The following is a 20618-nucleotide window of genomic DNA, read 5'->3' as shown; positions in this document are numbered from 1 at the left end:
TGCATGGGGGATCAGTGTGGGGCACAGGCGGCCAGCCACAAAGACCTACCTGAGGGCCTCCCTAATGCAGCAGCTGTGCAGGTGGGTCTGGTGGGGAGGAGGGTGCGCCCAGCTGCTCATACCCATCGCCAGCCCCATTGGGGCCCGTGACATAAGCATTCCCCTTGCCCTCCACAATGCTGTAGAGGATGCAACAGGCGCCGACCACCTGGGGCACATGGATGACCCCGACCTCCAACCTCATGTGGGAACACCTCCCCTGCCCCTTAAGGAGCCCAAAGACCCCCTACACCATGTTGCAGACATGGCTGAGGTGCTGGTTGAATGCCTCCTGGATAGGACCAAGGTGGCCTGAGTATAGCCGCAGGAGCCATGGTGAGAGGGGAGTGGCCGTCTCACCCCCCATGCAGAGCAGCATGGCGACGTCCCCCTCCCTACTGGGATCTCACATTGGGGGATGAATGTGCCAGGCCCCAGGCACCAGCAAAGCCTGGAGTTTCTGAACATGTGCGTGTCATGGGTGCAGAAGGCCCAGCTCACATAGATGTCCGTGAACCTGCCCCTAGTGTCCACCAGAGCCCGTATGACCACCAAAGGGTAGCCCTTTCTGTTTATGTACTGGGCAGTGCGGCGTGCTAAGGCATGGATGAGGATGTGCGTGCCAACCCCTGTGCCGAAGCAGTTCAGGAAGCCCAGCTCTTTGAAGCATGTGATGGTGGCAGCTAGGTGATCCTGTGCAGCATCACACTGATGGCTTTGATAACCTATGGGGGACGAGGGGGTGGGCAGGACATGTGCTCCCAGGAGGTTGTCACAGGCCATCCCTCCCACCCCCTGAATATTCCCCTTGGTCCCCAATCCATGTGAGGCATGTGACCTGGGCCTAACTTACCTCCATGAGCACAGCCCCAATGGTGGCCTTGCCCACCCTGAACTTTGGTCCTACAGAGCAGTACGAGTCTAGGGTGGCCAGTTTCCAGATGGCAGTCATAACCTGCTTCTCCAGGTTAAAAGCAGGGCCCATGCAGGTGTCCTGGTGCCTGAGTGTGGGAGTGAGCCAGTGGCAGACCTCGAAGGTCTGGCTTGACATGTAGAAGTTCCATGGCCACCTTTCATCATCTCACTCCCCCAGCATCAGGGGCTCCCACTAGTCAGTGCTTCTGGGGTGGATCCAGAGGCACCAGGGCAAGACAGCAGCATCCTGGGCAAGGAGGCCCCACGGCCCCAGTGGGGTGGCTCAGCCACCCAAGCAGCTCTGGGCAGCTACAGTGACAGGGCACAGCAATGCCAAGAGGGCCTCCAAGATGGTGTCCTCAGAGGAGCTGCTGCTGAGACTCCATCCTAGAGCATGAGTGGGCTCTGCCAGGCTAGGGCCAGCTGGGCAGTACTCAGCTTGTGAAGGAAGGGGCCCTCCAAGGAGTGGCTGGCTGCAGCCCTGGAAGGGCTTATCGGCCATGGGACCCCAGCTGCAGTGTTTCCTGCCTCCCTTCTTTCAAAGGAGTGCTTGGAGCCATGTGAACGTACCCTTTTGAAAGGGTGCAGCAGCCATTCAAAAGGGCAGATTGACCTATCGATCCAGTTTTAATGTGCAGTTGCTCCCCTTTTGAAGGTCACACTTTCAACCACCCTCTTTCAATTTTTGCCCCTTGGAAGGGGTGCTCACGTGTAGATCCAACTCCCGAGAGGAATGTAACATTCTACTGTCTATCCATGCCCCATCCCAAAACAAAGAAGGAAAAACCATCAAAGACAGTTACAAAAGATTGAAACTACTTGGAGGTGAAAAGCAACCTTATAGTCCTGACTATAAATAAAGAAAATCCTTTGAGGTACCAATGTCTCATGACCATTTGGATTTTTTTTTTTTTTTAAAATGAAAAACTAGACAAACCTGTACAGTGGACATGGCCCAGAGGGCAGTTCTATAGTAGCTGAAAGACTGGTTGTGTTAAGGATCTGCCACCCATACACCATAATAAAGATTCTTTCTTGGTGGATACGGTGGGGGTAAATGGGGCAATTCTCAGCTATGAGCACCATGACAGCATCTCCACATAAAGAGCATAAAATTGTTTTTGTGTATGTCTTACACAACCAAAAGACTCCATTGCTGCTGTCTAATGGAAGCTCTGCAAGTCTTATCAGTAGGGTTTGCTCTCACTTCAGAAGGAGAAGTAACACGTTGTTAAACAAATGAATTAAATGCTGTATTAGGCATTCTGTGGCTGTCACTGAATCTTGTTCTTTACAGATCCTGACTAGCTCAATTACCACACAATAAATGGACTAAAAAAATTGAGATGGTGGTAGGGACTTCAGAGACATCTGCCAACTGTCTCAAATACTGTGCATGTGGGCTTAGTTCTTCTCTAGCTAAGGAAAGATTTTTGAAGGGGAATGGGAGGTTAAGAGTGGGTCTTCATCAAGCTAAGTTATCCACTTGCAAAATAAAAAAATATTGCGAGAAGGGAGATCACTATTTAGAGAGTCAGGACAAGTGTCCCATATTATTTAATAAAAAAGGTCATTAGCTCTCAAGTCATTCTGGCTCCTCTAACTGAAAGTCGCTTGACCCGATTCTTCCATCATATTCATCATTACAGGACATACGTAGACATTAAGATACTAGAACCCCTGCCATGCTGCATGTCTGGGGACCAATAAGGTAGCTCACAATGAAGAGCAGAGGAAGGATGATGCTTTCATTTACAAGAGCTCTCATCCCCACAGATGGTCCTGCAACATTCCATAACAGAGCCTATCTTCCCAACATACCTTTTATCGGATGTAACACATGAAGCCACTTTTCTTCAGCCTTGATTAAGTCTGCTAAGACTCAATGCTGCCAACACAGTGTTGAACTGAACCAAACAAATATATACACAATTTTTGGTGTAAAGGAATTGTGGGGAGCTAACAAATACATATGTAATGAATAACGAAGGGTCCTGTGGCACCTTATAGACTAACAGAAAAGTTTAGAGCATGAGCTTTCGTGAGTTAACTCACTTCTTCAGATGCTGGTCCTGGAAATCAGGATCAGCATCTGAAGAAGTGAGTTAACTCACGAAAGCTCATGCTCTAAACTTTTCTGTTAGTCTATAAGGTGCCACAGGACCCTTCATTGCTCTACAGATCCAGACTAACACGGCTACCCCTCTGATATGTAATGAATGTGCAAGCAGGAGCTCAATCCTGCTGAAGAAATTTGAGGTGCAAATAGAGATGCAAATGGAAAGAGTTGTGTGGGTGTGTATATGTAAATAATTGCATGTTTTACAAAAGCAGCTGGGTAGCAAGAAAAAGCAGTGGCGTTTTGCCTATTGTAAACAACTTATTGTAAAGTCACAAATTAAGCTATCACTCAGTGTAGGAACTGTGGAATGTCACCAATCCTTGAAAATATTGGGGGGGGGGGGGAGGTACAGGGTGGTGTTCATTGCTGAATAATATATGAATCACACAGGTCTCCCCTCAGCAGAACCCTGTGAAATAGAAGTGGGGAGGGGATACTGGTTGAACCCGCTGGCCGTAGGCCTTTTAGCCCTGCAGCCATGAGTCTGGTTTGACTAGTTCCCACCAGCCTCACCACTGTTCAAAGACAGAACTTAAGCCCAGACTTATGCTGGCACCTGTAGTTATTTTGTGAGAATCCACCCTGGTGGATACTGAAATTCTGTGACTAGGCCCATAGCTGAAGCCAGAGAGAGAGTGGAAATTACTGGCAGCTGAAATCACAGAGAGCTGAAACCTCAAGCCAAAAACTCACAAAGCAGTGGACAAGTGGACATCAAGGGTACCCTGTGGGACAAGCAACTCCTTGCTCATGTGTCTGAGCTCTGGGTTCGTATGGACCAGACCATGCTGAGACAGATACACCCTATAAGTGGGTATGTGCAAGTAAGAACTCTATACAAGAGACTCAGCTCAGAAGACTGTGGACAGTGCCTTACTTAATGGGGTTCTCCTTTCCTTTGTTTAGCAATTACTGCATGTATTGCAGTGTAAATTTATGTTAGGCTACTGTTAAACACAGTGGCCATTTCTACACATGCCTTTTTTTGTGGAAGCAGCATGCTAATGAACAGCATGGAAGATGCTAATGAACCACGGATGTAAGTTTCCAGCTCCTCATTAGTATATGGTCATGTGATTCAGAGTCCAGAAGCAGCTCTTCCGGACTCCAAAATAGCTGTGTAGAAGAGCGGCCCCTGAGGCTCTCCTGGAAGGAAAGTTTTCAGGAAGATGGGGCTTCCAGAAGGAGGATATCCTTCCAGGAGATCCCTGGAGGCCATGCTTCTGCACTGCCATTTTGGAGTCCGGAAGAGCTGCTTCACGACTCAATCACATGATCATATGCTCACGAGGCATGAGAAATTTACATTCATGCCTCACTAGCATGCCGCTTCCAGAAAAAAATTGCGTGTGTGGAAATGGCCACTGTCTCTCTCTCGGACTCTGTGCTTGCGAGAGAGGAAGAATTGCCCTTACAGGCACCCAGCAGATAGGGTTAGAATGTTCAAGGTTACTGGGTGGGGGCTCAAGTTGATTAGGTTACATTATTGATAGAATCCCCCAGGAACTGAACCCAGCCCTTCTGGAGGTCACCTGCCATTGACACGAGTGTTACACATAAAAAGGCATGAGGTTTTTCTTTTCAAAAGAAATTACACATGAGAGGACAAAACATAACTAAAAGTTTACCACTAATCTGAGAATGAAAATGTGCAATGAAGACTAAACAAAGTATTTCTAATTTGGTGTTAATTTTTATAATAAAAAACAGCTTGGAAAAATGAAGTGGCATTACTTACTTTATTAGAACTCCCAGCTTTAATACCAACTGGTACTTTACTCTAAAATAAAAAGAAAAATTACTCTTTTTGATTGTTCACAGAAATGATTATGCCACAATGCCTATGAGATTCATAGTGATCCAAACTTAACTGTTTTCTGCACATTCATACCTTCAGTTCCTGGAATGAACTGTTCCTCCAACCCAAGATAAAAGCAGTCCACACTTTCTGGTTTGAAAGCCTATTTCAGTGGGGTTTTTTTTGTTTGTTTTTTTGTTTTGTTTTTTTTAATTATTTTATACTTATTTTTGCTTGGCAGAACCATGAGCAATAGCTAATCCTTTGGATGCCAATCATTTAATTTTACTGGTGTTAGATATTATTAAAATTCCGTTTATTACTGAACAAGAGTGGTAATAACTAAGTTTATTACTGACAATTTCTTTTGCCGATCTAAGATGTCACTCACAAACATTGACCATTAGAGGCTAGAATGATCTATAAATACAGCAGAAACCCAAAATACATGCTCTTAAGTTGCGTGAATCTTGGGTGAACACAACTTAGTGGCAGGGAGCTGGCACCTAGCTCCAGGCTGCCCACCAGTCTGGGGAGCCAGGAAACTGGCCAGTGCAGCAGTGTTGGTCAGTTTCCTCACTCCGGTCAATGGCAGCAGACGAGAGCCTGACTCTCGGCTGCTGCCACGGACAGGAGGGGCAGCCCGACTCTTGCCATACCTGACAGGAGCCGTTTCACAGCCAACACTCTTGCCACTGACAGGAGAGGCTACCATCCCTGACAGGAGCAATTGCTGCTGCGCTGGTCAGTTGCCCCTCTACTATGAGCAATGGGCTGCCCACCTCTCACAGGAGACAGAAAACAGACTCCTGGCTCCCCTGAGTTATGCAAAATTTGACTTAGGGTTGCACAAGAACACAACCTTCGCCAAAGTAGGGGGTTCACTGTACACACATTTGTCTAATGAAGTTCATCCCTATAATAAAAATCTGGAAAGTCTACAGAAGTCTGAAAAATATTTGCCCCAACCAATGTGAAGAAAATATTTCAATTATATCTGCCATTTTTTTAAATTGCAAGTCTGAAGAAGATTAGCCTTTAACGGATAACATATGACTCATCTCAAAAGCATGGGAGGAACTGAAATCTATCGTGTATATTTCAGAAGCATAAGTTACATATACACACTATGCTGGGGTACTGGAACAATTTTTAGCATGGGGGTGGTGAGAGCTTTTGAAACGAGCTCTTAACCATGCATATAATGGAAATCACTACAAGACTGGGGATGCTGCACCCCCAGGTCCAGGATCTGTGAGCTAGGCTTGTCCTAGGCACGCAGCAGAAAGTGTCAGTTACTATTGATTTTACACCCATGCAAGTCATGAAGCTTCATTAATCAATGCTTGCCGAATGTTTTGGTGTCTTGATGAACATAGCTACACAAAATAGTTTATTAGGTGAGCTTTCGTGGGACAGACCCACTTCTTCAGACCATAGCCAGACCAGAACAGGCTCAATATTTAAGACACAGAGAACCAAAAACAGTAAACAAGGAGGACAAATCAAAAAAAGATAATCAAGGTGAGCAAATCAGAGAGTGGAGGGTGTTCTGGTCTGGATATGGTCTGAAGAAGTGGGTCTGTCCCACGAAAGCTCACCTAATAAACTACTTTGCTAGTCTTTAAAGTGCTACTTGACTGCTTTTTGTTTTGATAGTGTATAGACTAGCATGGCTTCCTCTCTGTAGCTACACAAATGCAAACTATTATCTAAACTGAAGAATAATTGATCCAGATTGTCTAATTGAGCTGTTGCCTAACTGGGAGTCCTACACAAAGGATTCAGATTTTCGAAAGTGCTTAGGACCCAGGAGATCCTCCTGTGAACTCAGAAAAGAGAACAAACAGGGTTCTTTATCATCTTTGCTACATTTTAGATTTGTTCTCCAAAATGAAAGCTTTAATTTAAAACCACTGTTTTTACATTTGTAAAGATATAACTGGTACTGTAAACAGATGCATTGCTAACACTCTTAGCACAGCATTACCAAAAGCTGGCCAAGCAAAGAATCAAGTTTGTATGAATTCAGCTCTGATTATTCAATGGGAGCTGCGTGCATGGCTGTATAGCATTTTTGTGTGACAGACTAATAGAAACAATGAGATCTTATCCTGCCTTCAATGAGGTGGCATTTCACAGCTCAAGTCAGAGATAATTCATTTTAAAAACCTTAAAAATATAGCAACACAAACAACCAAAACACACATGAACATGCATTATTAATCGTGCCCAGCGCTTTCTGAAAATACAAGAGTGAAGTGTTTCAAAAATGTTAAGTCATGTTGCACGTGTTTTGACTTGCCTATTCCTTTTTTTCCCCCTGACTAAATCTATAACTGCCTTATTGTGTAAAGTCTAGATCACAAACTAAACTAGCCTTTGTTGCTAAAAAACCACAGACAGATACACAGATGTTTACTTCACATTACCTCTGGTAAATACAGAATATGCAGTGGAAGCTGGATTATCTGGTACCCAGATAACCAACACATTGGGTTAGTTGTCTGGGGCCACCAGCCACGCTCCACCATTCAGCATATTTGATTATCCAGAAGCCCCAGGTCCCCATGGGGTGCTGGATAATAGATATTTTACTGTAGTTCACAATTAAGGGGAACACAGTACAGTCCACTAGAGAGAAGAAATGGGCCCAGGAGACCTGAATTTTTTTCTTGGCTGTGCAAACTCATTGTGATTTAAGTCAAGCCACTTGAATGATCTCAGCTTCAGTTTCTCTATATATTAAATGGGGATGTTTACCTTCCATTAGAAAATACTTGTAATCTCTGGATGACTAACATAATAACTGTAATAAAAGAATTTCAGGTATAAAACCTACATAACAGAGTGAGCCAGTTTTGCACAAGAAACATTACAAAGGCACTGCAACAATAAATTTAAAAAGCAGTAAGTGTTCCACACCAGATACTACAGCTCAACTACCTTATAGCAATTCATTGTGCATGGCACTATCATCAGTTAGAAAACTGAAAATGCACATCTGTTAGGTGCTTAACAATCAGAAGTTTAAAACAAAGCATGCATTTAAAAGTTGCAATTTGTTTATACTTCTCTATTAAATTATTGTTGTAAGTAAAACCAATAGATTAATTTTTTAATTTATAGTAATTTATACCTCTGACAGCGCTTTACATACAGTAAGTTTCCCTTTCCACTACACCACAAACGGTCATATGAGTCAGACCAAAGGTCCATCTAGCCCAATATCCCGTCTTTCGACAATGGCCAATGCCAGGTGCTCCAGAGGGAATCAACAGAACACATCAAATAATTCATCCTCTATGGTCCATTCCAAACTTCTGACAGAGGGTAGGAATACTATTAATGACCATCTTGGCCAACAGCCATTGATGGACCTTTCCTCCATGAATCTACCCAGCTCTTTTTTGAACCCTCTTACAGTCTTGAAACTCCTTGACAGAGGACACTGAAGTCCATTAGGCTGGCTGTACACATTGTGAAAAAGTACTTCCTTTTGTTTGTTTTAAGCCTGCTATCAATTGATTTCATTTAGTAACCCCTACATCTTATGTTATAAGAAGTAAATAATTTATTTGCTTTTTCCACACCTGTCATGATTGTATAGGCCTCTTTCATAGCACCCCTTACTCTTTTCCATGCTGAAAAGTCCCATCTCATTAATCTCACCTTATACGGTACCCATTTCACAGCCTTAATCACTTTTGTTGCCACTTTCTGAACTCTTGCCAATGTCAAGATACCTTTCTGAGATGAGGTGACCACGTAGAATCATAGAATCAGAGCTGGAAGGGACCTCAGTACGTCATCTAGTCTAGCCCCCTTCCTCAAGCAGGATCAACCCCTACTAAGTCATCCCAGCCCTGACTACCTCAAGCGGGACTTAAAAACCTCGAGGGATGGAGATTCTACCACATCCCTTGGCAATGCATTCGGTGCCTCAACACCATCCTGGTGAAGTAGTTTTTCATAATATCCCACCTACTCCTCTCCTGCTGTAACTTCAGACCACCACCCCGCTTGTTCTGCTGCCTGTCACCACATCTACACATAATATTCAAGATGTGGGCATACAGTGCATTTATATAGAGGCAATATAATTTTCTTAGTGATTCACAATATTCTTTGTATTTTTGACTTGCTGCACTTTCAATGGATGTTTTCAGAGAACTATCCATGGTGACTCCAAGATCTCAAGTGACAACAGCTAATTTAGTCCCCATCACATTACATATGTAGCTGGAATTAGGTTTTCCAATGTGCATTACTTACATCTATCAACATTAAAATTTATCTGCCATGGTGCTGTCCAATCACCTCATTCTGAGAGATCCATTTGAAGCTTCTCTCAGTCTACTTTGGAAGTAACTATCGTGAGCAGTGTTATGTCATCCACAGATTTTGCCACCTCACTGTTTACCCCTTTCTCCAGATCATTTCTGGATATGTTGAATAGTACTGGTCCCAGTATGGACCCCTGGGGGACACGACTAGTTACCTTTCTCCATTCTGAAAATGGATCCTTTATTCCTATCCTTCATTTCCTATCAACCAGTTATCAGTCTAGGAGAGGACCTTCCCTCTTACTCCATGTCAACTTACTTTTCTTAAGAGCCTTGTAGTTAAGAGGGACCTTGTCGAAGACTTTCTGGCAATCTAAGTACATTATGTTCACTGCATCCCCCTCATCCACATGCTTGTTGGCTGCTTCAAAGTATTTTAGCAGATTAGCAAGGCATCAATTCCTTTTACAGAAATCATGTTGGCTTTTCTCCCCCAACGAATTATGTTCATCTGTGTCTGACAAATCTGTTCTTTACTATAGTTTCAACCAGTTTGCTGGTACTGGAAGTTAGACATACTGGTGTGTAATTGCCAGAACAACCTTTTTGAAAAATTGGTATCATACTACAAAATAACTGAAGAGGATTTAAACCATAGTTAGCAGTTCTGCAACTTCATTTTTGGAGCTGAATAGGACTATTGAGGGAAATAGCTATACACATGCAAGCTATTCAAATGGAAAAGCTTACCGTTTGCAGTAGATCCAAAGCCTGATAAAGCGCACAAATATAAAATCTAACAAAAAAACAAAAAGGAGCTCTGCATGGGAGGTAGAAGCAGTTTACACCAAGAGATCATCATGGAAGAAATTGGCCTGGCTATGTGTCAGAATGATCCATACCTCAGGACAAGGCTCTACGTGACAATCTCTGATAGAGCAATGGCCATCATCAGCCCAGAATGGACATGGTCTCTTAAGATTAACCTAAAAAAAGGCAGAAACAGAAATGTTATTAGCAAGGTGATTTAGAACTTTAAAGTCTTGATTCATGCATCTGATGAAGTGGACCTTTGCCCATAAAAGCTTGTGCTCCAAAATATATGTTAGCCTATGAGGTGCCACAGGACTTCTTGTTGTTCTCCAAGATACAGACTAACATGGCTACCTCTCATACTTGAAAAATCTAGGGAACTCCTCATACCAGCACAGTCTTTTTTGTTAAGGAATGGAGAGCAAGGAATCTAATGATTTGATAATCCTCCCACTTTCAGTATTTGACTCTTGTGAAGAGAGACAACCAATGAACTATTTCACTAAGACTGCCTTCAACCAAAGTTGCTGTAATACCCCAGGGACCTCACAAATGCATTTTCTCCACATACTCATATAGATCACTTTTAGCAATAACTGATCTCCTAAAAGTGAATTTCGGGTGTGGAAGTTTTGCATTCCAAACCACAAATATCTTTAAAAACGTGCAATTTGTCACTTGCAAATAGTACTTGATTTTAATTCCTTTATATATGCATTCCTTTATCAACACCAATACATCAGATCTATGATAAAACCAAATCAAAAACTGTAACCAGTTTAAACAAACCATGCTAATGATTTAAGATTTCGCACTGAAGAACTGCAGTTCACTACACATCCCAATGAGTCAGTGAAACAATAGCAGCAGAATACTAATGACTTCTTAACCAAATAGCTGATGTAACTCAAATATAGTTGGAAATTCTGAAAGATTTACCAAAGCACAGTATTTTACTTGGCTACACTTCTGAAAGCACATGAAACATCCTATAGTGTAAGGAAAGGCAGTGAAGAAGGGCCATATCATGAAGGGTGAACATGAATGGCATTTTCTGATGACTGCTGTCTGGTACGAAATAGTGCAATGACAAAGAAATGCTGTATGGATTGTGCTATGGAAATATGCTAAAGAGATTCAGAATAGTTCATATCTGATCTATTACTACACATTTTAACAATTCAAATCACAAAAGTGTTTTCCTTCAATTTAGCTTAAAACCCCTAAACCAACTGATTAGCAGCAAAACTAGCCTCTTATCCTCTGTTTATCTCACAGTCTTTTGTCTTCAATCCCCAGACTTTATATGTGCTGAGAAATTTAGCAGTGTAATTATACCAGTAAATTTGGCTTCCTAGACAAGGCCCCCAAAAAGACGACATTTGAAATCCAACACTGTATTTAAAAAATAAATCAGAAGATAGTTTCAAGCACCTGTAGCTAAAAAAAACCTGTAGATTTAGAAGTAAAAATGGTGATAATTTGACTTTCAGATGTGATACATTTAAAACCTTACCATTTTGCTTTTTAACGTGGTTTGTACAAATGTTCTGAGTTAAAACACACCACTCAAAGGCACTCGTACTAGGACATTATTTAGACTCAGCTCTGTTCAAACTTGAACATCTTGTTAAACAGCAACAAAGTACCACTTTGAAACTGAGTCCTTTACCCATATCACTCATGCTGTCAAATGTGCTGCCTACAAATCTTGTAAAACTCAGGTGCTTGGCTGGAATGCACCAACGGATTCAATTATGTAAAACGGCATTACCTGCTAACAACATTCAATATGAAATTTAAATCAAAAACCTTGACACATATTTGATGTGAGAATGGTATATATGTAATTTAACATAATGATGAATTATTCTGTAAAGTCTAAGCACACCAGTAAGTCCTTTTCCAATCAAAACATTTAACAAGCTACCTCACATATTTCCACCATGTTTCAAACAAAACACTGGCACTCGTATTAACGCAAATCTGTTGAAGCTAGAACCTACATCCAGATATTTTAAAGATATGAGAATTTAAGGTCAATTTCATGCCTAGGACAGAACCAGAACTGCTACTCAAACTGAATTTAACTTCTGAATACTCTTTTCTCCAACCTTGATGATATATTAGTATTTGATTTGTGTATCTGAGATTTCACACATGCACTACAGAGTAAGCTCAGAATTAAAACTGCTTTTCAGTCTCTCTGACCCTAAAACACTTTCCTAAGTCACATATATAAGGAGGTAGTGTTAATTAATGCCAAGACAATAGGACAAGAAGTGTTTTAGTGCATCAAAAGACCTGTATTAATCTTATACTTTAACATTTTTAAATTTACTACACATTCATTTCTAAAATGATTCTAGATAGAGTTTCACTGCTTGATACTGCATGAGCAATGATGAAACTAGAAACCTGATGTCCAATCAATTTTATACAAACTACTGGTTTGCAACAAACAACTTTAAACTCCAAGGGAGAAGACAACAGAATTATACAAATCTCCATGAAAAGCAACAAGTACTAAAAGGTTTCTTCTCTCAAGAAGGCTCAATACAGCTCAAAAGTATTTTTTTAGCTGTAGAATAGCAAACAATACAATATTATTTCAATCAATGTTTATTAAAGTATAGTGCATCTCCTACTCAAAAGGACATTATGCTAATTTAGGATGGAACTCTCAAAAAATTCATTATTTGAAATTAATCCTGAATCTCTCCTAGAAGAATTCTTCAAGCTTACTCATTCATACTGTTGGGAGGCTCATAAGTATAATGATTTTTTCCAATGATTAAGCACCAAGGAACTGCACTAATGCTACGACAGTGAGAATTTCTGAAAAAGTTGTCAGTGTAGGCAAAACCACTATAGACAAAAGTTTGCAATTTAGTAAGAGAATAGTCAGTGAGACTGAAGACTACTTAACCACAAAATTGAATTTATTATTTTGACTAGTAGGCTTTAATTTTTAATTAGGTTACCGCTTATATTAGTCATCAAGCTGGGCATTTAGTGTAGATATATACAAACCGATCTGTGGGGAATTGTCTAGTCATATAGACTCGCTGTTCTTGTTTCCAGATACCAACTGCATTAATAGGCAACAAACACTAGCCTAAAATTACTCTTCCAGACTCAAGTGTAGTTGACACAGGGCTGTTATGCAATTGTGAATGAAGGAATGACAGGTGGTGCACACTATAAAAAAAATTCAAGTATCACTAGTTTAAACAAGAACTCAGTAATTAGCTCTCATTACAAAACTAGCAAATTTCAAAAGTAAAGCAAGACTCTTGACTTGTTTAATATATAGCAAATTGAGAATTAGCAATGTTCTGTCCTGATTGACTTGACAAGGTCCTGGCTGGGATGACTTAGTGGGGGTTGATCCTGCTTGAAGCAGGGGGCTGGACTAGATGACCTCGAGGTCCCTTCCAGCCCTATGATTCTGTGATCCCAAAAAACAAGTGACGCTATCAGACAGACGTGCTACCCTTAACTCTGATGTACTGCTTACACAAAGCATCTCGACTTGGTTCTCAGTGACATTTGTTTCTTTCAAATTTAAAAAAAAAGTTACATTAAGTAATAATTTATCTGGATTAACTCAATTTGTTTTAAAAGCAATTGAGTGAACTGAAGCAGTGAAAACTGAAGACGATCAGATGCTTTTGGTCATCATCCCCAACAAAATTTTCAATTGCCCTAATAAGCAGAAAGATAGCTAACTATACATGTTTATATTCAATTTTCCCCCCCTTCAGTAATGTTATGGTCTATTATACTTCTGTGACCAGCTGCAAATTACAACATAGCTAGCCATTAGCCTTAAGCGCAGAACTTCAAAAAGATGTCAGAAACTACAATAGTGCCTTTCATCTACAAGTCTTAAAATGAAATCAAGTTAGATATTTAATGTTTTCCCTTCCATAAGGCAAAAAGGAGGTCAAAGGTTTATCCTGCCTTACACTGCCATTGTAAATAACTTTTCTTTCTGCTTCAACAGGTGATTTTTGGTTAGTGTTCAAAAACAAACTCAAAAGGCCTGAGTAGCAATTGTAGGGAAAAAAAAACAAAACAAAAAAAACAAACATTTGTTGAAGACTCAGTTCTCCTTTAACTAAAGGCTGAAAAAGCTCCCATCCATTTCCAATCAATTCTGCAGCAGCAAACTCAGGGAAGATCATAGGACACTCCTCATTAATTCAGGCCTTCTGATAAATCATTTGGGGAAAAAAAAAAAAAAAGCACGAATTACCTTTAAGGAATCACAGAGAAGATTCTCAAAGATGAGAGTTATCTAGGTAGCTCAACCTCCCACAAAATTTCTCACTGCTTCCAGTTTCTACCCTCTACAGAGATGTCTACACTGCAATAAAAAACCCCACAGCACTAAATCTCCGAAACAGGATCAGCAGACAGGCTCATCAAGTTCAGGCTGCAGGGCTAATACTTACAACATACACTTTTTGTCTTGGGCTGAAGCCGAGTTGCCAAGACCTTCCTCCCTCAACAGGAACCAGGAGACTCGTCTTCAGCTCAAGAAGCTACACTACATTTTCAGCCATGCGGCCGAAGCCCTGCAAATCTAGGTCAGCTGACCTGGACCAGCTGTGGTTGTGCCACAGGTCTTTTATTGAAGTGTAGATGTATCCCTAGAGGATTCTGAGGTCAGGTCAACTGCTAATACTTGCAATACCAACTACAGAAGGGCAAAACACATTTAGTTAGTAAAATGACTTGATTAACAGGACAAAGCAACAGAAATGTAGCACTTTAAAGACGAACAAAATGATTTATCTGGTGATGAGCTTTCATGGGACAGATCCACCTCTTCAAAACAATTTCATTTCCAATACAGACGGACATATATATGTACAGAGGACCAAAAGGAAAAAAAAAATGCAGTAAGAACTAACAAATCAACTGGATAGAAGGAAGGGGGAGAGCAGTGGGAGGGGTATGTTAATTGTCCTGTCTGAGATAATTAACAGCAACGAAGGGTTCTGTGGCACCTTATATAGACTAACAGAAAAGTTTTGAGCATGAGGTTTCATGAGCACACACTCACTTCATCAGATGCATACTGAGATAATTAAGAGCATCAAAGGAAGGGAAACAGTCCTTGTAATGCATGAGGTAGCTGATGTCTCTGTTCATACCATGAGTTAATGTGTCAAATTTGAATACGTACGCTTAACTCAGAAATTTCATGCACTAGTCTGTTAAATTCTGTTTCAGGACACAGATTCTCAGGTCTTTAACAGAATGGTCCACTCAATTAAATTGTAACAGAAAGAAAGCCGTGCTAGTCTACATACTATCAAAACAAAAAAGCAGTCAAGTAGCACTTGAAAGACTAAACAAAATAATTTATTAGGTAAGTTTTTGTGGGGCAGACCCACTTCTTCAGACCATAGCCAATATTTAAGGCACAGAGAACCAATAACAGTAATCAAGGTAGACAAATCAGAAAAAAAATCATCAAGGTGAGCAAATCAGAGAGTAGAGGGGCAGGGGGAGGAAATCAAGAATTAGAATTCCTCTTCATTACAAACGCGGACTTTTAACTTTTCTGTTAAAGACTTAAAAGTCTGTGTTTTAATGAAGAGGAATTATCACAACAGTCTGCAAAGAGGCTGCTGAACTATTTTATATTCAAATTCAACACATTAACACATGGTTTGAACTGAGATGTGGATTTTCTGGGTCATTATAGGGGCTCTTTTGCACACTTGGCTTAATCTAATTCTTGACCTCGCCCCCACCCCCTTCTGCCCCTCCCCTCTCTGATTTGCTCGTCTTGATAATTTTTTCTGATTTGTCAACCTTGATTATGTTTTTGGTTCTCTGTGCCTTAAATATGGAGTCTGTTCTGGTATGGCTATGGTCTGAAGAAGTGGGTCTGTCCCATGAAAGCTCACCTAGTTAATTATTTTGTTAGTCTTTAAAGTGTTACTTCACTGTTTATTTTGTTTCCATTAAAGTGTTCAAGAAACTCTATATGCATAAGCCTGTCAGTGATGTCTGCTCTGTGTCCATTTATTCTTTGGCAAAGATTTTGCCCAGTCTGTCCAATGTACATAGTGGCAGCACATTGTTGGAACAGAGATCAACTACCTCATGCACTACAAGGACTACTTCCCTTCCTTTGATGCTCCTAATTATCTCAGACAGCACAATTAACACTCCCCCACAACCTCTCACACTCTTCTTTCTATCCTATTTGATTTGTCAGTTTTTACTGCTATTTTTTTTTCTTTTTGGTCCTTTGCACATATGTCAGTCTGTGTTGGAAATGAAACTGATCTGAACAAGTGGGTCTGTCCCAGGAAAGCTCATCACCAAATAAGTCATCTTGTTAGTCTTTAAAGTGCTGCATTCCTGCTGCTTTGTTTTGTTGGAGTACAAACTAACATAGCTACTTCTCTGTTACTTAATTAACAGGGTGGATAACAACATAATAAAAATTGGATTTTTTTGTACCTTAAATCAATACTAAAATTCTCACTTAAAAACAGTTACAATCACAAACATGCTACCCATACTGTTACAAGCTCGTAAAAATGAATTAATGACTCTAGAAAAAAAACTAGATAAATTCATGAAGGTTACATCCATCAATGGCTATTAGTCAGGATGGGTAGGAACAGTGTCCCTAGCCTCTGCTTGTCAGAGGCTGGAAATGGAGGACAGTAGTGATAACTTGATTACTATCTGTTCTGTTCACTCTCTCTGAGGTATCCGGCATGGGCCATTGTTGGAAGAAGGCATACTGGGCTAGACAGACCTTTGATCTGACCCAGTATGGCTGTCCTTATGAGTTAATCTGCACAGAGAATTGCAAATATGAGTGCACACTAACTGGCTCATGTGAAACCTGAGAATGTCTTTAGTACATGCTAAGAGAGTTCTCCTAAACTAGGCAGAGCATGACACTAGTACATGACTCTCTGGTGTGGGCTAAAGTGCTACATAGAAAACTCTGCAGCCAGTTGAGGGCCTATCAGACAGTTACTTTTAGGTTTTTTTAGATTTACTTTTTGTTCTACTTTTGTTACTCTCACCAAACGCACCACAATAAATTGCACTCATCTCTCACTATATGAGCACAATTGATTCCTTTTTGCTCATAGATAAAACTGGTAACAGGGACACTAAATTCCTATTAAAATATGTGTAAAAATCTGATTGGTTCCAAGAGCTCAGAGTGGCAGCAGCTAGCACTGCTTTTGAAAAGTAAATGAACCTGGGGTTGTGGGGGGTTAAAGGCTGGGAACAGTTTGGGGACATGAATGGGAAGGAGGGGCATTGGGTGGGGCATTGCACCTACAGGGCCATCAGGAGGTGGGGTTCAGGCTGCTGCAGGTTGGGTCTGAGGGGCCGGTGGGAGGGTTTAGGTGTGTGGGGCTGGTGGAAGGATTTAAATTTCAGCAGTACAGGTGTGCGGGAACCAGCGGGGTCAGACTGCAGCGGTTCGGGTGCGCAAGTCTGGTGGGGGGGGGGGGTTAAATTGTGGCAGTTTGGTGTGTGAGGGGCCAGCGGAGGGGGTCAGGCTGCGGCGGGTTGGAGCAGCAAGGGGTGGGGGGTAAGTCTTGTATTAGCCGGCGGGTAGGTTGTTCACTCATCCAATGAGCGAAAGGTAGGTATGTGTGTCCCTCGTTTAAGCAAATACTCCTAAATAAAGTACTCATTTAAACGAGGGATGAATGTACAGTTTATTATTTAGTGTACATACTAAAACAGTTCCATTTTCACTACCTAATTGTGCATAACTAGCTCCTCTTGAACATAGAAATTAGAACTGCCTATGTCTGGACTTAGACAACTGCAGACTTTAAACCCTTCTTCCAAATTTAGAGAATGCATCAAAATTCATTTGTTCCTATATTCATTGAACAGAAAAACTTGTGTACCTCACTCTTATTGCAAGGGGACAAATTCAGACAGGGTACAAAACTACTCATTACAGGTGAGGAACAGCTATGTCAATATTTCATTTTACCTCCACCAAATAAAAAAAATGTTGTCTACATCCCTGCTACAACAGCAGTAGTACTAGTAGTAATAGGAGACTCAAATTTGCTTCTTAATACTCTGGTTCCTTCTTCTGGAGTAGAAGCTTCTCCCACAACAAATATGTGCAAGATACGCAACAACACAGGTTATGCTCATGCATCGAAACCTTATTTTGATTATGGAAGCAAATGTCTCATGAGCTACTACAGTCAGAAACTAATACTTTATACAATTTGAAAATTAAGATTCTATCTGTTTTCAAAAGGAATAAAAGCATACGGGTTTCTACTTCTATCAGTTACCTGGACAGCATGGTCAGGTGAGATGATCATACTGTGAGTTTTAAGCGCTGTCAACTATGGGAAAGTGGGTGTGCCAGTTCAGTTTCTAGACATATATATTCAAAAATATTCAACTGTAAAACCATCACTTGTTCTCTGAACTACAGTTTTAGTGTTTTTCCTGTTGTGTTAAACCATGTACTAGTGGCATATACCAGAGCTCAGACTAGTATAATTTTAAACCAAAAAAATTAAACACTATTAAGTGATTAAAAGGAGTTTAGAGTTGCTACGAAAATGGATCAGATTTCAGGAAAAAAATGATCAGATGAAGTTAGTCTCTAGACCACCACCTACTATGTAGATTTTCAGTTAGCTATGTACAAAAGTGCCATTCTTACTGTACCTTGTAATATCTGAAGTAGTCTCGCTCTTGCAGTTTCTGTATTTTTGGGAAGATCTTGTAAGTATTGAAGTCATCTATGCTTTCTATATCACACAAGCAGTCATCCAACACTCCAGATAGCTATGAGAAACAAATTTATTGCTTTACTAACCAAGATTCAAGGTAGTAAAAATATTGTTAGATAAACAAATCAATCCCCACCCCCAAATTAGAAAATTCTTCCTTAATAAAGGTGGAAGGGGAGTTAAGATAACTATTATATTGAGAACAACAAGAAGTCTTGTGGCTCCTTATAGACTAACAGATATTTTGGAGAATAAGCTTTTGTGGGCAAAGACATGCTTCATCAGATGCATGAGTGGGAGAGGGGTATTTAAAGAGTGGGGTCCCAGTAAGAGGAAGGGCCAGAGCTGACAAGGTGAAAATGGCCCAGTATCAACTGTTGATACTCCCTTGTCAGCTCTGGCCCTCCCTCTTACTGGGACCCCACTCTTTAAATACCCATCTGAAACCACCCCCCTCCACTCAAATGGGTCTTTGCCCATGAAAGCTTATGCTCCAAAATATCTGTTAGTCTATAAGGTGCCACAAGACTACTTGTTCTTGAAGCTACAGAGTAACATGCCTACCTCTCTGATACTTGTATTATACTGATGCATCATCAACTACTTAGTTTTGTTAGGAATTGGTGACTTGGTGAAACCAGCTGATGCAACAACCACTCTTAATTTGTTTTCATTGTATGAAAATATGCTATGAAGATGCTTTAGTGGCCCATATTGTGAATTAAAGCACAAGACTGGAAGGTGATACAACATTTGTTCATTAAAAACCAACGCAACTGACTAAGGAAATTCAAGCTACTCATTAAAATTAACAAGAGCTGTTCTATTAGCATGGACTCCACACTCAGTTTTATCTCACTTCAAAGTACACTATTCATGAAGTTAAATATAAACAGGTATCTGCATCATCTCTATTAGCATTTGAATCTATGTCTGGAAATAATTCCACCCTCTTTACTACATTATCAGAGAAAAATTATATTTTAAAAAGGTCCCATATGTTAAAACATTAGAACAAATATTTAAATTATTCATGCTGTCCCCACCCCAAATCTCTGACAATGAAACTAACCTACTTAGAGCCACATGCTACCTTGGCATAAGTTATCATACCTTCGATTATTTTAATGGAGTTGTGTCAATTTATACCAACACTGGATTTGGTTCATAACATTTTTCTTCTCATAACAGTACTTCTACTTTCAATAAAAGTAGGATTTCTTGTTTTGGAGGAAGGGACTTTGATGTGAAACTTAACTGCTTAATGGAAACATTTCCAGCACTAATTTAGAAATTTTAAGAGAGTCCCTTTACAAAAATTGCACCAACAATATCTCAAATATTCCAGTAGTGACCTTAGAAAACTTAGCAAAGCTCGGTTTTATATAGACAAATGACGAAGGGGAAGAATGAGATATTTCTAGATAATGTACCAAGGTGCTTAAAATTATTAATTCTAATATTAACTTTGCACTTACAACTGTTACACGTAAGTATGTTTAAGGAAGTGACAAACAGACCAATAAAATATAATCACAATGTATGCAATTCCCTCACTGCCTTACTATAGATACAAATTGAAAAACACTAATGTATTAAATTTTAACATTTTTCATAACATGAATCAAAAGTGGCTAACCCATAAAACGTATTTTTCTAGTATCAATGAAAATTATTATATCAGTCTAGTGTCAGTTAAAATTATTGCTCTGTGTGATAGCTCACATAGCCTATCAACTGTTAATTCTCCAACCTGTTCACTCACTACAAAATGGTCAACCTTTTATATTAAAAAAAAGGTATGTTTAAGCATAAGTTACAAGCATAAGTTACAAGTTACATTTAAAATATGGAATTTGTAGTAACATTTC

At 40.4% G+C, this 20618-nt stretch overlaps 1 protein-coding gene across 1 annotated transcript in view; it reads right to left on the bottom strand.

Annotated features, from left to right (window-relative positions):
- Nucleotides 1-20618, bottom strand: part of ERO1B (endoplasmic reticulum oxidoreductase 1 beta) — an 81942-nt gene that overhangs the window by 57703 nt on the left and 3621 nt on the right. Inside the window, exons 2-4 of the mRNA XM_074988647.1 lie at nt 18683-18802; nt 10063-10146; nt 4815-4856 (exon numbers count right to left, since the gene is read on the bottom strand). Coding sequence (XP_074844748.1) covers nt 4815-4856; nt 10063-10146; nt 18683-18802 — 246 coding nt within the window. The remainder of the gene's footprint in view (nt 1-4814; nt 4857-10062; nt 10147-18682; nt 18803-20618) is intronic.

This window comes from Carettochelys insculpta, chromosome 3 (assembly GCF_033958435.1).
Source record: "Carettochelys insculpta isolate YL-2023 chromosome 3, ASM3395843v1, whole genome shotgun sequence".
Taxonomy (NCBI): domain Eukaryota; kingdom Metazoa; phylum Chordata; order Testudines; family Carettochelyidae; genus Carettochelys; species Carettochelys insculpta.
The sequence above is the reverse complement of the archived record's forward strand: the minus strand, read 5'-3'. Positions and strand labels throughout refer to the sequence as shown.